The 18,258-nt window shown below is 55.0% G+C and overlaps 1 protein-coding gene across 7 annotated transcripts in view; it reads left to right on the forward strand.

Annotated features, from left to right (window-relative positions):
* Window positions 1-15,742, forward strand: part of Dnajb6 (DnaJ heat shock protein family (Hsp40) member B6) — a 64,008-nt gene extending 48,266 nt beyond the window's left edge. For all 7 annotated transcript variants that reach the window (XM_026381687.2, XM_077795908.1, XM_026381693.2 and 4 more), the window contains 2 exons: window positions 10,723-10,932; window positions 14,371-15,742. In XM_026381687.2, coding sequence (XP_026237472.1) covers window positions 10,723-10,932; window positions 14,371-14,453 — 293 coding nt within the window. In that variant the 3' untranslated portion in view covers window positions 14,454-15,742. The remainder of the gene's footprint in view (window positions 1-10,722; window positions 10,933-14,370) is intronic.
* Window positions 15,743-18,258: the final 2,516 nt, after the last annotated feature.

Below are 18,258 nucleotides of genomic sequence, written 5' to 3' on the forward strand. Positions count from 1 at the left end.
ACCTTGGGATTGAACCCAGGAGCACTTTACCAGTGACCTACATTCCCAGCTCTTTTTTATTCTTTTAGAGTCAGGGTCTTGCTGGGTTGTTGGAGGGTCTCACCTCATTGCCAAAGCTGGACTTGAATTTGTGATCCTCTTGCCTCAGCTTCCCAAGAGACTGGAATCACAAGTGGCACCACTGTGCCCGGCTTGTTTTAGGATTGTGGTGTGGCGCAGCGCGTGAACAGCTTGCACATGTGTCTACACTTCCTTTGCTTTTTGACTTAATGTTAACCTGGTATAGTTTTACTTTGTCCCTTGAAGCTCGTCTAGGGCAAGTGGGCATGTAGGAGACTAGACCCTGCTTTGTGCTTCAGAAGGGGCTGTTGGCACTGCTGACCTGGTGGGTTAGGCCCTCCCCTTATGTGGGCACCGTGTCCACCTCCAGTGCTCTGGGCAGAGTGTGCGGTTCCTGCTGTGCTGAAGGCTCTGCTTCCTGGAGTCACTTTAATCGAGACCATGCTTGTGGCCCCTGTAGCAGTGTCTGAAAATTAGGAGTGTAAAAATGCTCTGCTTCTAGCAATTCCCTGTACTCCCACCTGCACCAGGTCTGGCACGTGCCTTGCAGGGGTGGCTGACCTTGTATGGGCTCCACAGTGGCCCTGGGCTTCTTCCTCATCTTCTCAGCTCCTGAGGGGCTGGGTCTGCTTGGAGTGGCACAGCGCAGCTGTCAGCATTTTCCCAGTGCTGAAAACTACTCAGGGCATCTTAAAGGGTTAGGGTTAGGGTTAGGCTCTGCAGTAGTTCCCAGGCTGAAGGACTTGACCTTCAGGGGACTCCCTGCAACTGTCCCTGTGCTGCCACCTGCCCTGGACCTGAGGGTGGAAGTGTGTGTCTCTGAGCTCTGCCACTGTGCCTCTCTTCTGCAGAGGGGTGGCTGCAGTGCTAGTGGGATCTGCCCCTCCAAGTGGGCTGCTGTCCAGGCCTGGTCCCAGGGACTGCCGTGTGTGTCTACCCTTAGGCCCATGCCTGGCCTCGATCTGTTTCCTGGACATGGTTTGAGGGGTGAATGCTGTGTGTTTACCAGGGTTGCCTCGCTGCACTGTCTTGGCTCACAGCACTTGGCCTGAGCTCCAGTGAGCATTTGGTGTTTCCTGCAGGCCCCAGGAGACTGAAACTGAAACCCAGCTCAAGGAGAGGCGTCTAATATAGGGCCTGCTGTTGGGGGAAGTGACCCTGCGCGGCCTCTGGATCCTCTGGCCCTTGTCTGCCTTGGTGTGGTTTGTGCTTGACTCCCAGTTGAACCCAGGCATCTGCCTGTGTCAGTAGCTGTCATTTTCTTTTTCCAGTAACATTGATAAGTGGTCTTCACATCTTCCGAAGACCCCTCAGTCAGTAGCCTGTTAGACTTGTAATGGCTGATGATGTTGTGTAATGGCAGAGCACTTGCCTAGCATGGGCCAAGCCTGGATTCTAATCCCAGCAAGAAAAATAATAAACAAATAAATAAAGCCTTAGAGTCTGTCTGCCTGCCTCACTCTGACCTGCCCATCCTGCACCTCAGTTCAGTTGCCTCGTGGGTGCCGCAAAGTGGCTCGTGTATCCTTATGTGGTAAGTAGAATTTTGAAATAATTTGAAATAGTTCAGGGCCTCTTGAGGTTTTCTTATGAGATACCTTATAATGTAGGCTCTGCCTGTTGGCTGTTTTCCATTCTCCACCTCCTCCCATTTTGTGTGTGTGTGTGGGGTAACCAGGAACTGAACCCAGAGGTGCTCTACCACTGAGCCATATCCCAACCATTCTTCTATTTTGAGATAGGGTCTTGATAAGTTGCTGAGTCTGGTCTCAAACTTGGGATCCTCCTTCCTCAGCCTCCTGAGTAGCTGTGATCACAGGGCTGCCACTGCTTGACTTAGATTGTTCTGGAACAATGGTCTACAGACCTTTCCTGGCCACATTCTCAGCCCTATTTTGTGTTAAGTTGCTTAGCAACAGGGTCTCATTGAGTTGCTTAGCACCTGTCTCTGCCCATTCTGTCAGCTGCATACTCTAGGTCTGGGTCCCTTGGCCATTGTTCCCAGACTCTGGGTAGCTGAGGCAGCAAGCACCTGCTTGCCATGTCCTATTTTGTTCTCACCTATTTGCTGTAGAGTTCAACAATAGTAGGTTCTCGCTGTCCCCAGTCCTTGCCCACATCCCAGGTGTTGGGAGTGAGCCGGTCTTGAATGGGCCAGCAGGCAATTCTGGATGTTTGTGCTCCCTTAGGGAGAGCAGTCTTCATGATTTGAATATGTATGGGATTGAACTTTCTTCCCACCCCACAGAAGATGGACAGGAGCAGTGGCAGCAGAGGCCCTTGGACACTGTGGGCTTGGGAAAGCGGTGGTGTGTGCTGGTGGCCCTCTTTTGCATGCCTTCAGCCTTTGACTGCACCAAGAACCAGAGCTGCTGGGGCGACAGCTGGTGCATGTTCCTCACAGCTTCCAGATGACTTCAGTGGCTCTGGGCGACAGCTGCACGCCTTGTATTTGTTTTTAGATTTAACTTTGTAGAAGGCAGGACATCTTTAGGTATATTTTCTTTCCCAAGCAGAAAAGAAACTTGAACTCTTGTAACCAACCTATGCTGCTGTCATTTATAGGGTTTAATAATTCAGGACACAGCTCAATGTTACAATGTGCACTCAGCTTCTGGAAGCCCTGAGCAGAAAAGCAGATGTTCGTTAATTCATGTGCAGGAAGGGTCTATCAGAAGTTGTACAAAGTAGTCATTTACCTATGATTTGTAGAGTTAGCAGTGCCTTTTTTTTTTGTACTGGGGATTGAATTTGGGGAAACTCAACCACTGAGCCACACCCCCAGCCCTATTTTGTATTTTATTTAGAGACAGGATCTCACTGAGTTGCTTAGCACCTGGCTTTTTTGCTGAGGCTGGCTTTGAACTTGTGATTCTCCTGCCTCGGCTTCCTGAGCTGCTGGGATTACAGGTGTGAACCACTGTGTCCAGGTAGCAGTGACTTTTTTATACAACTAACGTGTATTGCCTTTTTGCACAAATTGCCGGAAAAAATAATTAGTGGTATATCCAGGAGTGGTGGTGAGTGCTTGTAATCCCAGCGACTCAGGAGGCTGAGGTAGGAGTATCACAAGTTAGAGGCTAGTCTAAGCAATTTAGTCAGACTGTCCCAAAATAAAAAATGTCATAAGGGCTGGGGGCATGGCTCAGTGGTTAAGCACCCCTGGGTTCAATCTCAAGTACTAGGTAGGGAGAGGAGCTATCTGAAAAAGCAGAATGTATATTTCCAAAGGTAGGAGATGATAATAGCCAGTGGCTTCACATGGAAAATTTGGAGGATCAGCTTTTAGACTGTGGTGGTGGGTGTGGCGGGATGATAGGAGCAGCACTTAACACAGGTTTTAGTTTTAGTTCAGGGAATGTGTCAGAGCGGAACCTGTGTCTTTAAATTTTGCTGAGGCTGGCTTGGAATCAGACAGGCCTGCAGCACTAGGAATCTTTTTTTTTTTTTTTTTTTTTTTAAGTATTAATTTTTTAGTTTTCGGTGCACACAACATCTTTGTATGTGGTGCTGAGGATCGAACCTGGGCCGCACGCATGCCAGGCGAGCGTGCTACCGCTTCTTGAGCCACATCCCCAGCCCGGAATCTATCTGTTGATGGAGAAGCTGATTGCTGGTTTTGTTTGCTTTTTGGTACTAAGCATTGAACCCAGTGACCTGTACCACTAAGTCTCACTCATCTCCAGTGCTTTTTATTTTGAGGCAGGTTCTCTCTTTTTAAAAATATTTTTAGTTGTAGATGGACACAATACCTTTATTTTACTTATACATGGTACTGAGGATTGAGCCTCGTGCCGTACACATGCTGAAGCCAAGTACTCTACCACTGAGCTACAACCCCAGCCCTTGAGGCAGGTTCTGACTTGCTTATTGCTTCAGCTAAGGTGCTGAGGCTGGCCTTGAAATTGGGATCCTCCTGCCATATCCTTCCTAGTCGCTAGGATTACAGGCTCATGCCACCAGGCCCAGCCAGCTGATTGCTTCTTAAGGATGTCCCAGTTCTTTGGCTTTCTTTATGGAGATCTTGCAAAGGGTATTGGTTCAGGGCTTCTCTGCAGTGTGCAGAAGCTTCCCTGTGGCAGCAAGGTCCATAGGGTCTGCTGCTGGCCTCATTCTTGGCCTGGAGATCTTCCCTCCTGATGAGCAAGTACAGAGCGATCCCTGCTCTGTTTGCTTTTCAGATGACTCCCCAGGTTTTAAAGGATTGAGCCAGGAGACAGCATCTGATGCAGACTTTTGAAGTTGTGCTACTTGGTGGCGGAGCGCTTGCCTCGCATGTGCAGGGCCCTGGGTTCAATCCCCAGCACTGCCAAAAATAAACAACAATAAAAACACAGAAAAGCCTCAGTTTTAAAGCTTGAACATTAAATATATTAAATACTGATAATATTTGTTTTATTTATTTTTGCTGTGTGTGTCCATGGTACTGGGGATTGAACTCAGGGGTGTTTTACTACTGAACTAGTATTCTTTATTTTAAAAAAACATCCTTAGTATTTTTCATTTTTTAAAGGTCACATGTGATATATACATAGATGTTGAGTATTTTTTTAAAGAGAGAATTTTTTAATGTTTATTTTTTAGTTTTCGGTGGACATAACATCTTTGTTGGTATGTGGTGCTAAGGATCGAACCCGGGCCGCATGCATGCCAGACGAGCGTGCTACCGCTTGAGCCACATCCCCAGCCCTAGTATTTTTTTTATTTTGAGACAGGGTCTCATTACACCTGCCTTGGTCTCCCTAGCCACTGGGATGTAGGCGTAGCGACTCACCTGGTCTCAGCGACTGTAATGCAGTCGGCCTTGCCTATTTCAGGCTCTGGGGGAGTTAGAGGAAGGCAGTCCCGGGGTAGTATGACTAGGCTCTGGGACACGTGTCTCTGGGCTTTCTCCTTCTGTTGATGGTTGCAGTCCATCTCCTCTAGGCACTAAAGTGGGCCAGCTGTGTGCTTTTTTGTGTGTGAGTCTCATCCTGTACCTGTGTGACCTTTTTGGCGTCAAGGTCCACTCTATCTTCAAAGGCACTATCCCTGGAGCCCAGCTGTCAGTGGAGACTGTGAGGATCTCCTCATGAAAAGCTTGAGTTGGGTCCTCTGTGTTGGCTTGGCAAGTGTGTACATTTCCATCCAAACATCTCGTGGCACACCGTGCACCCTGGTCTTGAAGGCCCATCTGACTCCAGCTAATGGTGTGGAATTCCCCTGCTGCAGGAGCTATGGTGTGCAGGATGCAGTGTAGATGGGAACCCTGGATGTGCAGGTTAGCGAGGACCCCCAGCTTGACTTGCTTGGCTGGACAGGAGCATGGTGAGGCACAGTTTGTGGGCACTGAGGACTTTTCTGGAAGAGGCGTGTTCACTCTGAGCCCTGCAGAGGAACCTAGTACCAACTTGAGGCCACACAGGTGCGGGAGGCAGACTGGCCAGGGCCCCAGCTCATGCATGCAGTCTGTGTGCAGTGGTGACCTCATGACCAGGCTCTGAGGGAGATGGAAGCGATTGGAATCTGTTGATGTGGTTGAGGCTGCCCTGGTTGGTGCATACCCTGGCTCTCCCGGGGCTCTGCAGGTCCATTAGCTCAGGGTGTGCTGGGTCTCTTCCTGCAGTGGGCCTGAGTCCCTGCATGGGCTTTGTTACCTGAATCTCTTAGTACAGGAAGGATTCTTTACTCTTGTTACAATCAGAGCTTTAAAATTTGTCTTCTAAGGAGCAGAGTGTTCCGTTGCTGGTGCTCTTACAGGAGTCTCAAGGGCGATTACCAGCTCTTCCTCCCTGTCTCTACCATGCTCCTGTGGTCCTCCTGACAGCGGGCCCTGGGAAGGGTGCAGTGCAGGGGTGTGTGTGGCTGTGGTTACAGCCTCCTGACTGCTGAGCAGCGAACACTGGAGACCCCCATCTCCAATTGCTGTGCCTGCATCACCATACCATCCTTTCTTGGCAATATCAAGGCTGAGTCTTAGATGCATTCAGCCTTTTTTCTAGCATTTTATTCTCCTTCCTGAGAGAAGAGAAACCGTGACTCCCTCCTGTCGGTGCCTGCGGCCATAGTTGCAGGGGGGAGCAGCACAGCCTGCAGATGGGTACTCCTGCCCAGGCAGAGAGCTGTGCGCTCTGTGTTGCGAGCCGCCTCCGCCTGTCCTCCTGTCCTGATCAGGGCTTAGCTGAGGGGGAGGCTGAGAGCTGAGGTACACACCTGTAATTCAGCATTTAGGCGCCCAGACAGGAGCTTCATAGTTCTAGACCAGAGTGGGCTGAGGCCGGGTGCAGTGGCGCATGCCTGCAGAGGTGTGGGCAGGAGGATTGCGAGTTCAAAGCCAGCCTCAGCAGTTTAGTGAGACTCTGTCTCTAAAAATTACAAAATAGGGCTGGGGGTGTGGCTCAGTGGTCCAGTGCCTCTGGGTTCAATCCTTGATTTAAAAAAAAAAAAAAAAAAGTGGGCTGGGTGTAGAGTGCTTGTCTAGCAGGACTCAGTCCCCATCTCCAGCATTGGGGACAACAAAGGAAGTAAGGCTTCCTTGTTTCCTGGTGTGGCCTCCAGTGGCGCTGCCAGGACGTGCGGGCCCTCCGTCCTCTGCCATGGTGTCTGAGCTACATAGGCCCCTCTGCAGGCCCACTGAGGTTCTGAAGGTGCTGGCCACCCTGCTGCTGTGGGAGTTTGCTGGGATTGGCTGCTCTCCAGCAAGCAGCATCTTCGAGCGATGTTTGTGCTCTCTCTGGCCTGCTTTCTTGGCCACTGAGACTTCAAGGCATGCTGCCCTCCCCCGCCCCAAGTGTTCGCTGCTGGCTCTCTGAGTTTCTGTGCTCAGGGCTGCAGATAGAGGGTAGATTCCCAGCATAGCCTGGGTGCTTGGCTTGATGCTGGGGGCAGATGGAAAGAACAAGCAAGGGAGGTCCTGGCTTGGCCCAGCCTCTTGGGTATTCTGGGAGCCTCCTGCACTGGAGGGTGGGCATGGTGGTGTCTTAGGTGTGTGGCGCTGTTGTAAGTTCTATTGTGTTGTGGAAACCCATCCAGTACCAGCCTGTGCCTGCTGTGGTTAGCAGCCCCACCCAGCACAGGAGGACAGTTGAGTCTGGATCTCAGGGAGTGGGTTCCTTGGGCTACTGTCAGACCCAGGCAGGTCTGCAGACAACGTGGGGAGGGCAGGGGGCCGAAGACCAGCCCCGGTGGGTTGGGACGTTCCAATGCCAGTCAGGGCAGGTTGAGTGGCGTTGTGTGGCTGTGGAAGTCAAGATGCTTAGAGAAGCTGGTGCCCTGGGAATGTTAGTCCTCTGCCCTGGCCCTTGGCTGTGGGGCACTGCTGTGCAAGCCTGAGAGCAGGTACTTCCAGGGCCACCCTCGCGGGCCTGTGCTGCAGGACTGGGGCTTGAAGTCCTTGGCGGGAGCCCATCTTGTGGCTTTGCAGCCACCCTCTATGCTGAGGGTGGCCATGGCCTGGGCTGTCTTCTGGTGGTGAAACGGGTGGCCATGGCTCGGGCTGTCTTCAGGGTGGTGACACGGGTGGCCATGGCCCGGGCTGTCTGCAGGGTGGTGACGCGGGTGGCCATGGCCCAGGCTGTCTGCAGGGTGGTGACACGGGTGGCCATGGCCTGGGCTGTCTTCTGGTGGTGACACAGGTGGCTATGGCCCGGGCTGTCTGCAGGGTGGTGACATGGGTCCCTCGTGTCCTGGTGCAGGTTAACTGAAGGCCTGTGTGTCACGGCAGTGGGCACGGGAGGAGTCCAGGGTGCTGGTGTGGTCGGGCAGTACCAGTGGGAATTCTGGAGGAGAATTGCACGCACCTCCGTTCCCACTTTATTTCCTTCCCAGGCACTTTTCAGATGTGGAGGTTTTGTGGGGACCTTATGGCCTCCATGCCTTGATTGTCATTGGTTAAAAGATGCTGTGCTTGCCCACCCCAGTCGCAAGGACCCGGGCAGGAAGGCTTCCTGGAGGGGTTTGCTTGGGAGCAGAGGTGCCCGAAGAACTGCACAGGGAAGTGGGAGCCGGGAGCCAGCTGCAGAGGTCCCGCGCAGGTTGGGTCAGGGAGGATTGGAGAACTGTGCTCTCAGGTGGTGGCCTCTACTGCTGGCCCCCTCCAAGGGCCTGGGCCTTCTCCCTGTGGGAGACACAGAACAAACAACATGGCTCTGAATTCTGAGTGATCAGGGCCTGGCCCAGAAGCACTGGGAGATGTGCGTCACTGCACCTCACGCTAGCTTGTTTCGAGGCAGGCTTTTGTCCACCTCTGCTGCCGGTGGCCATGGCCTGGGCTGTCTGCAGGGTGGTGACTGCGGGTGGCCCCCCTAGTCCTTTTATTTTACTTAACTCAGCGAGGCCCTACCTCAGTTATCTAGGCTGGCTTTGAACTCGCGATCCTCCAGCCTCAGCCTCTGCAGTCACTGGGATTGCAGGCGTGTGCCACCGAACCGAGCTCAAAGCAGCCCTTTGAGCTCATTAACTATGTCTGTCTGCTCCATCTGAGTGGTGTTTAGCCCTCTTCTCTTCTCTAAGCTGACAGTAAGCACAGAGCTCTAGCAGCTCTAGAAGCAGTGCATTTCTGCAGCCCCACCTTCGGGGAGGCAGGTGCAGGTGGATAAGGTAAGGAGCCACAGCTGTGCAGAGTCTGGCTCCTCTGTAGGCAGTGGCTTTGTAGCCTCAGAGAGACCAGGCTGAAGTGTGGGACCTTGGGGACCTGTGAGCTAGCTCCATGGAAGACCCGTGGCTGCACAAGGGTCTGTTGTGAGCACTTGGTGAGGTGTGCAGGTGTGTGCCTGGGTGGAGCCTGGAATGGCAGAGTGTGCCAGACACCATTGTTCCATGTGCTTGGACAGGAGACGGCTCAGGCCTGCCTGCTGATCGGCCCTTGCAGTCAGAGGTAAGTGGATGAGTTGGCGGCGCTGGCCCCCCAGAGTCCCGTGCTCAATAGCAGGCAGCCTGTGGGCAGTCCTTTACCTGGAACTCTTACTTTTCCTTCTCAAGTGTCCACACTTGGATTGACAAAGTGTAGTTTTTAAACAGAAGTACAAGCTGGGATTCTGCTCCGGGGCGGGGATGGGCTCTGTGCTTGGCTTCCTGGGGTCTCCTTGGTGCTGGTGTGGCCGGCTGCAGCTGGCCCAGGGCCAGTGCCGTGGTGTAGCAGGCTGCCTGGGCCCCCTTCGGTGTCTTGTTTCCAAGGCAGAGAGCATGGATCTCTCAACTCCTGTGTGCTCACATGCCAGGCCCTGTGGGGGGCACCAGCTCCTCATTGTCCCAGCTTGTGCCGGGGCTCTCTGCAGGGTGCTGCGTTTCAGTGGCAGCACCCCTCCAGCCTGGCCGCCTGCCACAGACTGTCCCGAGGTGCCATTCTGAGCCCTGGTGCCCGTGGGCATCTGCACACAGCCACTCGGTCTCAGGCCCCAGGGCTTGGGCACGCTGCAGAGTCCACATCTTGCCCACTGCCAGGATGCCACCCTCAGCCCAGAGGCTTCATGTGACCCAGAGGAGATCCATGTCTCATGGGGGCCTTAGGCCCTCTGGCAGGACATGCTGGATGCTGTGAGTGATGGGTGGGGCAGTCGGTACCTGATGTCCTAGCTCATGACAGCCTGTGGTGGCTTCTCAGCTTGCCCTTTGGGAACTCAGTCACGTGGCCGGAGAGACAGGAGAAATAGGATTGCTGTGGACGGTGCAGGGGCCAAGGCAAGGTGGACTTGAGTGGACTCCGGGAGTTGCTGGCTCCCAGCTGGTGCAAGCTGTAGCTGGGTGAAGCCGGAGCATGGAGCCTGGCACCAAGTTCCAGGGGTGGTTACAGGTGAGGACGTTGAGACCCTTGACTAGCATTTACGTCCTCAGTTTCACTGACGAACACCCTGGGCTGACTGGGAAACAGGGATGAAGGAGCCACCGCAGGGTGACCCCTGCCTGGGTTTGTTCCTCAGCAGGTGCGTGGCCTTGCCTCCCCCGTGCTTGGGCTATGCAGGAGGGCAGCAGGTGTTTTCCTCGCAGGGAGTGGAGTTCAGGGGGATGGGCGTGGTAGTTGGGAGGAGTCTCAGCAGCGCTTTCTCTAACAGATCCATGAAGTGCTTCTAGTTGAGAACTTGTGGAGAATCACAGTCAGTCCTTCAGTCAGTACTGTTTTTAGATGTTCTTCCTTGTTTCCAGTCAGTGTGCAGGTTTGATAAGGGCCTTCCAAGTGACTCGTGTTGAGTGGTGGAGGCACTGACGCCAGGGCCCAGGCCCGGGCAGTGGGAGGAGCTGGGGCTCAGGAAGGGCCAAGGCACGCCTCTGCCTGGCAGGATGGCTGGATGGGCACCCTCGCTCCCACAGTTTTCACGGGGTGCTTGCTTCAGCCAGTACAGGAGGACTCTTATCAGCACAAGCCCAAAAGCTGTCTGGGTCTGCCGCCTCCTTGCAGGTGGCACGGTTGGGTTGACAGCCATCCTGTCCAGGGTGGTTGTTCATCCGTGCTTCAATGGGTGTTTGCCTGGATCATTCTGAATATGCCCTGCAGGGTGGGTTGGAGCTGCTGTTTCCATAGCCTGATTTCCATGGGATTGTAAGGGCCCCAACAGTGCCAGCCTGGAATGGCCCATTTCTTTTTCCAGAAGTCTGGTGGCTCCAGGGGTAAGCAGCTCCTGAGGGCATGGCCCCCTTGCCCTTGAGGGCGGGTCTCCCGCTCATGTGCTCTCCCTGGTGTGTTTTCAGGTGTGGCTGATGAGGATGCCCTTGTGGAAGAGCGCCTGCGGAGAGGCCAGCCTGCCCTGCCTGCCCAGCACGCCAGCACCCGCCCTCAGAAGTCCTGCCGCCCCACACAGACGGCCAGGTCTGCGCCACAGCATAGCATCTGGGAGCAAGAGGAGGAGCAGGACAAACCACGGGTCCCCAGCACCTGGGACACGCCCATGAGCTCAGCAGGTGTGCAGAGGGAAACTGGTGTGGAGCAGCCCCAAAGTGATCCTCCCCCAAGTTCAGGACAGAGAGGACAGAAGTCATACCTGTGCTGCTGTGTTCTGACCTGAGCAGGTGTGGGGAGCCAGGGGGCAGGCACCAGGCCCTGGGGGCAGAGGCAGAGGAAGGCCTGTGCCCGAGCTCACCTCCAGGAGCTGTGCCGCGGGAGGCCTAGCTGTGGCTGCTCGAAGCTCTCCCTCCATTAAAGCAGGGTCCCACTGTTCTGCGGTGTGTGTGGAGTGCATTGCCCGGCAGGGGTGAGGGCTGCTGCGCTTGCCATGTCGCTCCATTACCTGAGTGCTGCTGTCAGAACCTCGTGCCAAGAGGTGGAGATCTGTCACTTGCCCTGATGGTCCCAAGCCACACCTATCTTCTGCATCTGCTTCACCCTTCAAAGAAAAAATCCCAGCCAGTCTGGCTCGGTGGCGCACGCCTGTGATCCCTGCAACTTGGGAGGCTGAGCAGGAGGACTGCAAGTTCAAGGCCAGCCTGGGCCATTTAGTGAGACTCTGTCTCAAAATAAAAATGAAAAGGGCTGGGGATGTGGCCCGGTGGTAGACTGTCCCTGGGTTCAGTCCTCAGTAGCACCAAATAAGCAAAACAAAAACAAAATAGAAAACCAGCAAAGTCCCCAACAGTTTGAGTGGAGGTGGCTGCCCTGCCAGCCCTTCTGTGGGCCTGGCACCCAGGACCTGGTTCCTGAGCCCCCGCTCTGCCCTTTTTCCTCCTGGCAGCGCCTGGAGGTCTCTGGTTACCTGTGGTGCTGAGCCCGAAGCCCAGTGTCGCTCCCTGTGAGGTGTCTGTGCCCCTGGGTCCCAGCTGTGTGGAAGCTGGTGGCCACAGCAGGACAGTTATGGAAGGGTCCCCACTTGGTAATCTGAGCCAGGGTGGTGTAGGCTGTCTCAGGTGCTCTGAGCAGGAAACCAAAGGGAGGAGTTCTACTGCTTTGCTTCCCCAGAGCCTCCTTCGTTCCCGCCTGGTCCTCCCCAGACAGAGCAGTGTCTGCAGGGTTTAGAGGAAAAAAACACACCCTTTCATCAACACTCACCTGTGGGCAGGTGTTGCTGGGCCTTGGGGCAGCTGGCACATGGCCCCTGTGGCCAGCTGCCCTGCTCTGCAGCAAGGTGTGCCAGGGAATGTAGCGGGGCATCAGCTCTCCCAGTGGGGCTGAGGGACAGGCAGTGTGCTTGGCCTTGCCCCACGGAGGGGCCTGCAAAGCCTCCAGGACTTCTGTCCACTCCTAGTACCGAGGGCTGTGAGGGCTGCAGGAGGGGCAGTGTCCTCTCAAGGGTCTCTGTGAGGTACAGGACATGCAGGTTGTAGACTGCAGGCTGGCTCGCTAGGTCATGCATGGCCTGCAGGTCCTAAGAGCTGGTGTGCAGGTGTGGGCTGCCCAGGGGACCCACCATCCCAGAACTGTGGGCCTTCTGGAAGGTAGTGCTTCAGCAGACCCGGCCGGGGACCCTGGCTCAACACCAGGCTCCTCCTCTCCCCGGTGGCACCTGTTGCTATGGATCCTGTTGAGTTTGGGGAAAGTAGGAATTAGCAGTGGAGACAGCCCTGCAGAGTCGTTGGTCCACGTGTCATCGGGTTCTGACCAGATGCCATTTTTGAATGGGAAAAACAGTAGACTTGTGAATTCAGAAATCCTTGCACAGGAGAGGTGGGCGGTGCCATCCTTGCCCATCGGCTCCTGTGTGTGGTGAGTTGGGACATTGCTGGTCTGTGCCCCCTTCAGGGGAGGCTCTGGATGTGCCAGAGCTGTCGGGTTGCCTTTCCCTGTCCTCAGGTCCCAGGCCTGAAGAAGAGCACCAGAGCTGAGGAGCATGGGTCCTTGCAGGTGCAGCGTGCTGAGCCCTATGCAGGAGGCAGGGAGGCAGGAGCCAAGTAGAGGAAGTGCCCCAGACACCAAGTGTCCCCTCCCCAGCGCAGCAGAGCCATGACCCTGGGGCCTCTCCCCTCCAGCAAGAGGGTTTGCCTCCAGGACTTGCTCATCTGGGTTGCAGGTCTGGGTGCTCCAGGTGTCAGGAGAGGACGGAGCCAGGGTGTGCCTTCCTGTAGTTGTGGCCTGGAGCCAAGCCAGCCCAGAACACTTAGACACTCTGGCTGTCTTCTGCATGCTCCCCTGTGGCCTTGAACGTCCCTGTCATTGCCTTTTTGTTGAATTTGCAAGTTTGGGCCTTTTTTCCTTAAAAAGCAGCATATAATAAGGAACACTGTCACCTTGAAGTGCTAGGGACCCCAGGTTCACACTTTGGCTTCTCGGCTGCACCGCAGAGTGGCCTGGTTTTCCCAGGAGCTCTCTCTCCTTTCCCAGTGTCAGAGTCTACTCTTGCCCTGCTTCTAGGATGTGAGCTTTCTAGATTGAAAACGAGTCTCCCTGGGAGACGCTTCTCAGGGATGGAACGACTGTGCATCGTGCCTGCTGAAGCAGACAGTGGGTGCCCTGGGGTTTGGGGAGTGGGACCGTCTCCCGTTGCAGAGGAGGTGGTCCAGGGAGCCCTAGCCGTGCCCCGTGGTGCTGAGGTGGTGTGAGACGCACCCGGGCTTGGTGACCTTTGCCCTGCTGTGGCATGGATTGCTGACCTCCTTTAAAATCGTTCTGCTTCATTTTAGAGGTACAGGCTGAGCTGCAGCCAGCCACCTTGAAGTAACACGTGGAAAGGTGTATTCCTCTTCCACATTGGCTCCAGCACCCTGTGGGCCTGGCAGGAGCTTGTGGCCATTAGAAAAGAATCTGAGAAGGACTCGGCATGTGAAAGTCATGAGAGAAGACAGCATGGACCCTGAGGCTTGGTGTCTGTGGGAGGCGGCCCCTGTCACCGCTGTGCTGACCCAGTTCTTGGCTTCTGGCAGTCTGACCTTTGTCTTCCTGCTGTGCCAACATTCCCAGTTGAAGCCCAGGCAGCCGTGGGTGTGCAGGGACCTGTGTGGGGGAGGTGGCCCCGATTCAGCTCCCGCCCACTCCCCACCCACAGGGCTGGAGGCTTTCTGTTCATGGCCCTTGGGGCAGAATACCCAGGGGTGAGCAGTCTTTCTTCTGATTGGCTGGACAGGTTGGTCATGCACTAGCTGACTCGAGGGGACATAAGAGGGCTCTGTCCTGGGTGAGAGATGGGTAGGCGCTGCCTTCTCGGCCTCACCTAGGGCCTGCAGGTGGTGAGACACCCTGGGTCTTGGCTGTGCGTCTGCCCAGGGCCCTGTGTGGGTGACTTGTGAGGAACCCGAGAGGCTTTCCACGTGCAGTTCAGAACGGCAGTGCGTGTCTTTGTGGAGGTTAGACGTGGACAAGACCGATGGCCTTTTTGCTTTCTTTTCAACGTGGGGAAGTTTCTAGCCACCTGCCTATGTCTCATGGGGAAGCAGTTGCTGGTGTGCAGTGTTTTACAAGCCGTGTTTCCTTAGGGTTCAAAGAAGGTGGCAAGAGGAAGAAGCAGAAGCAGAGAGAGGAGTCGAAGAAGAAGAAGTCGACCAAAGGGAACCACTAGGCTGGACTGGCCCTGCAGCCGCGCACAGCCTCGCTCGCATGGCCGGGCACGCGCTAGGTAGCAGCACTCGCGGTGCTGTCCCAGGGCCACCTTGCTTATTAGCAGGATTACGACGTGCGCTCACAGATCGGTAGGATCAGGGGCACTGGAGAGGGGGTGACATCACGGGTGGTCTTGACTTTCTGACTCTGCTTTTCCTCAGCACTAAATCTGTGAGCGTTTTTCTCTAGAATTATGAAGGGTCTGTCTCATTCTTTCCAGCTGTTCAGCCACCACACCAGCTACTGAGGTGTTCGTAACTGTAGAAGGCGATGTATGAGGTGCTGCTGGGAACCTGGTGTTCATGACACACACGGCCTCCTTTCCTGGTGGCTCGGGGCTTGGAGTTAGGATGTAGTTAAGTGCAGCAGAACTTGAAGATAATGTACACTGCACCTGAAACTGTGGCTGGCAGGGTACTTTTTGTTCAGAGCAGTTTGCCACACATAGCAGACCCTCACAAGTCACTTGAGATGTAAGACCATTTCTAGTATTTATTGTTCCAGTTTAAATCCTTTCCTGGTAGTCCAAATTTGACTCCAAATATTTAGTGTTTGCTACATCTCATTTTTTCTGCTTGGGCCCACAGTTGTTCTTTTAAGCAAGAAGGTTTGCTCAGCAGTGCCACCTCAGCTTCTATGGCTCAGGGTCTTGCTGGGAGAACAGACTGGTTACTTACCTGTCTGCGTGCGTGCACACACAAATGCAATAAGTCAGCTTTGAGCACGAAGCTTGTGCTGAAATTTCAGTTTGCAGACATTGGTCCCTGACATATTTTCTTCTATCTAGACTCTGCCTAGCCTCCTGTACCTGTTCCGTTTGCTCAATGCTTGGCCGCCTAACCTGGCTTTTATTGAGCACCAAGGAGACCTGGTGTTGCCCAGCTTGCCTGGATGTTCCTCCCAGGACATGCCCTTCCCTTTTAACACTAGGACCTGCTTTTTTCCTTGTCCTCTTGGAAGCGAGCATTGCCATGGCCTCAAGATGCCAGCAGTGTAGTCCAGCCTTGTGGAGACCAGGAGCATTCTGGTGCGAGCCATGCAGTAGTGTCCAGGTTGGGCCAGGAGCAAGTGTCCCTTGTGATTTAAAGTGAGGTTGCAGAGGAGTTTGCTGTGTGTGGTTTTGGGGAGTGGCGTGGGCAGTTGGGTGGAGAAGAGATCAGTATTTAATGCTTAATTGTAGAAATGTGACCCTGAAGGCACACTGTATTTTAATGGTACCTACATAAATAAAACATGGACACACGGACACTGTTGGTCTCTCTTGTGTTCCTTCTGTTGGTCTTTTTGTGTCCTCTGCCATCATTGTGGCCTTTCATGATCAGGAAGTTGCCCTGTTATTACCAATTAAAAAAAGGAGCAATTCTTCATTGTTTTCAATCCTGTAGATACTGTGATGTTCCAGGGTCAAGAGATGCAGAAAGGCCCCATTGCAGTGACATCCAGTAGACTGGTAGCTGATGAGTGCGCGCGCCTCAGCCAGTGACGGAGAGGAAGGGGGGCTTTGCAGCGTCCACTCTGGGGCAGCCCGACCCAGGTGGCCTCTGGGGTTTGAGAGAAGGCATAGCTCATTGCTTAGGTCCCAGGTGTCCTGTGGAGCCTGAGGTGGGCGGCTCTGCCTTGCGCCAGTTCCACTGCTGCCTGCAGCCACAGCACCACCTCAGGCTGGCCATAGGCGCACAGAGCAAGGTCATCACAGCCACCAAAGCGGTGGGTCCCCAGGTCTTCAGGAACCAGGCAGCTCCCCCTGTGGTCCCTCCCTGTGGGGAGGGAGAGAGTCCATGTGGAGTGCCTGCTGCGTGCCAGGGCCACAGGGTGGGGCCTTGCTCTGGGGAACAGGCATGATTCCTGGTGGGGCTGGCATCCAGCTGCCCCTCAGCTCGAGGCCTGGTCACTGTCTACTCCAAGATGCTTGCTGCAAACCTGCCTGTGGGGCCATGGGCACCAAGCCCTGCCCTGGTGCCCCTGGTGCTTGGCATCCGTCCTCTCTACCCAGCAGCTGTGAAGTGGGGCGTGCCTTGTCCTCTGCTATCTTTGTGGCCTTTTATGCTCTAGGTGGAGGATGTGGGTGGAGGGTGGTGAGGAGGGAGGAAGCCTGGCTCCTGCTTCTCCACAGGGGAGTGACTGGGAAGGGTCTGGGACCAGGACCGGAGGGGAGGCTGCACCCCACTCCACCTGCACTGCCATAGGCCTTGCGCCCCGGTTAGGTGCTATGGGCTGCGGATCCCATTTGCCAAACCCGAGTTCAATAAACATTTGGAAATACACCACAGTCAACAGAAAATGGTAGGAAAGGGTGGTGAGGCCCTCGGCCCTCTCCTATCTCCTGCTGCAATGACTGGACAGATGGGCATGATCCACAGAAAGCCCACCTGTGGCTTGGCATCTCAGGAACGCAGCCACGGCATGAAAAGCCACCTCTGCGATGGCTTCTATTTTTTCTTTTTTTAGAATTTTTTTAATATTTATTTTTTAGTATTTGGCGGACACAACATCTTCGTTTGTATGTGGTGCTGAGGATCGAACCCGGGCCGCACACATGCCAGGCGAGCGCGCTACCGCTTGAGCCACATCCCCAGCCCTCTATTTTTTCTTTTGCTGGCTGTTGGGGAAAGACCTGAGGTTCAGTCTAACTTCAGTCCCTGTCCTCCTTCAAATGTCCTCACCACTCTGAGGTCTCGTGTCTCTCCCAGGAACCTGAGATCCCTGGTCCTGATGGGCTTCCACCCTTGGAGAGCTTGTTCCTTGTTTGATTCTGCCCCAGAGATGCCACCCAGTGGACATCTCCTGTGAGTGTCCTTGTGGCTGTTCCGTCCAGAGATGACCAGTGGTCTATAGTCACCTTCACCGAGATGCCCCTGCTGCTGGCCTGTGGGCTATGGTGGGCATCAGCTTGGGGCCACCCCACTATGCTGGATCATGATGGGGCAGGAGTGGGTGGCAGCCAGCCCAGGTTGGTCAGTGCAGCTCTGCTGAATGTGCAGAAAGGCTGGGCTCCAGGTGGGACAGGCTGCCAGCTCCCTGTCTACTCCACGATGCTTGCTGCAAACCTGCCTCTGGGCCTGCGGGCACTTGGTCTTGGGGCTGGGTCCTCACAGTGCCTATGGGGGCCTTCTGCAGGAAGGTGGGCTGGAGGTGGCCTCTCTCAGGAGGGCGTGAGGACTCAGCCACCTGCCTGCCCTGGTCCCTGACGACCCACGCTGCCTCCTCATGGCCCTGCCTCCCACCCAGGCTGCACGTGGGGGCTTCTAGCAGTGGGATCCATCTCCCGTCCCCCCATGTCTCCTGCGTCCCCTGCACTCCTGCAGCCCTGGAAGATGTGAGGAAACCAGAGTTCCCTGTTCCCCTGTGTGTCCCGTGGTAGAGGGCAAAGTGCAGACTGGGTGGATACCAGCTGGCTGCTGCCACGCCCCAGGAGGACACGGGTGGCCAGAGCACTTGGAGCAGGGGCTAGGTGGGTAGGGCTGGGGTGTCTGGCCCTGTGTCTGGGAAGAGAGCGGACAGGTGTGGGAAAAGCAGTGGACATGCAGCTGCCCTTGGGCCCGTGCCCACTGGGTGCACCTCTGTGACAGGGGCTGGGCTGCGTCTCTGGCCCTGCTGCTGTCTTGGAGGTGGAAGGGGAACTGTGTGGGGCTGGTCCCCACTGCAGAAGACCCCCACCTGCCCCTGTTCCTCAGTGTGAGGTAACAGGTGCAGTTTCTGGAAATTGTGTTCTTCGCTCCAGATTTTGTTTTCCACGAGTGGAGGAGTCGGAGGAGGAGCCCCTG

The sequence above is a fragment of the Urocitellus parryii genome, chromosome 3, assembly GCF_045843805.1.
Source record: "Urocitellus parryii isolate mUroPar1 chromosome 3, mUroPar1.hap1, whole genome shotgun sequence".
NCBI classification, from domain to species: domain Eukaryota; kingdom Metazoa; phylum Chordata; class Mammalia; order Rodentia; family Sciuridae; genus Urocitellus; species Urocitellus parryii.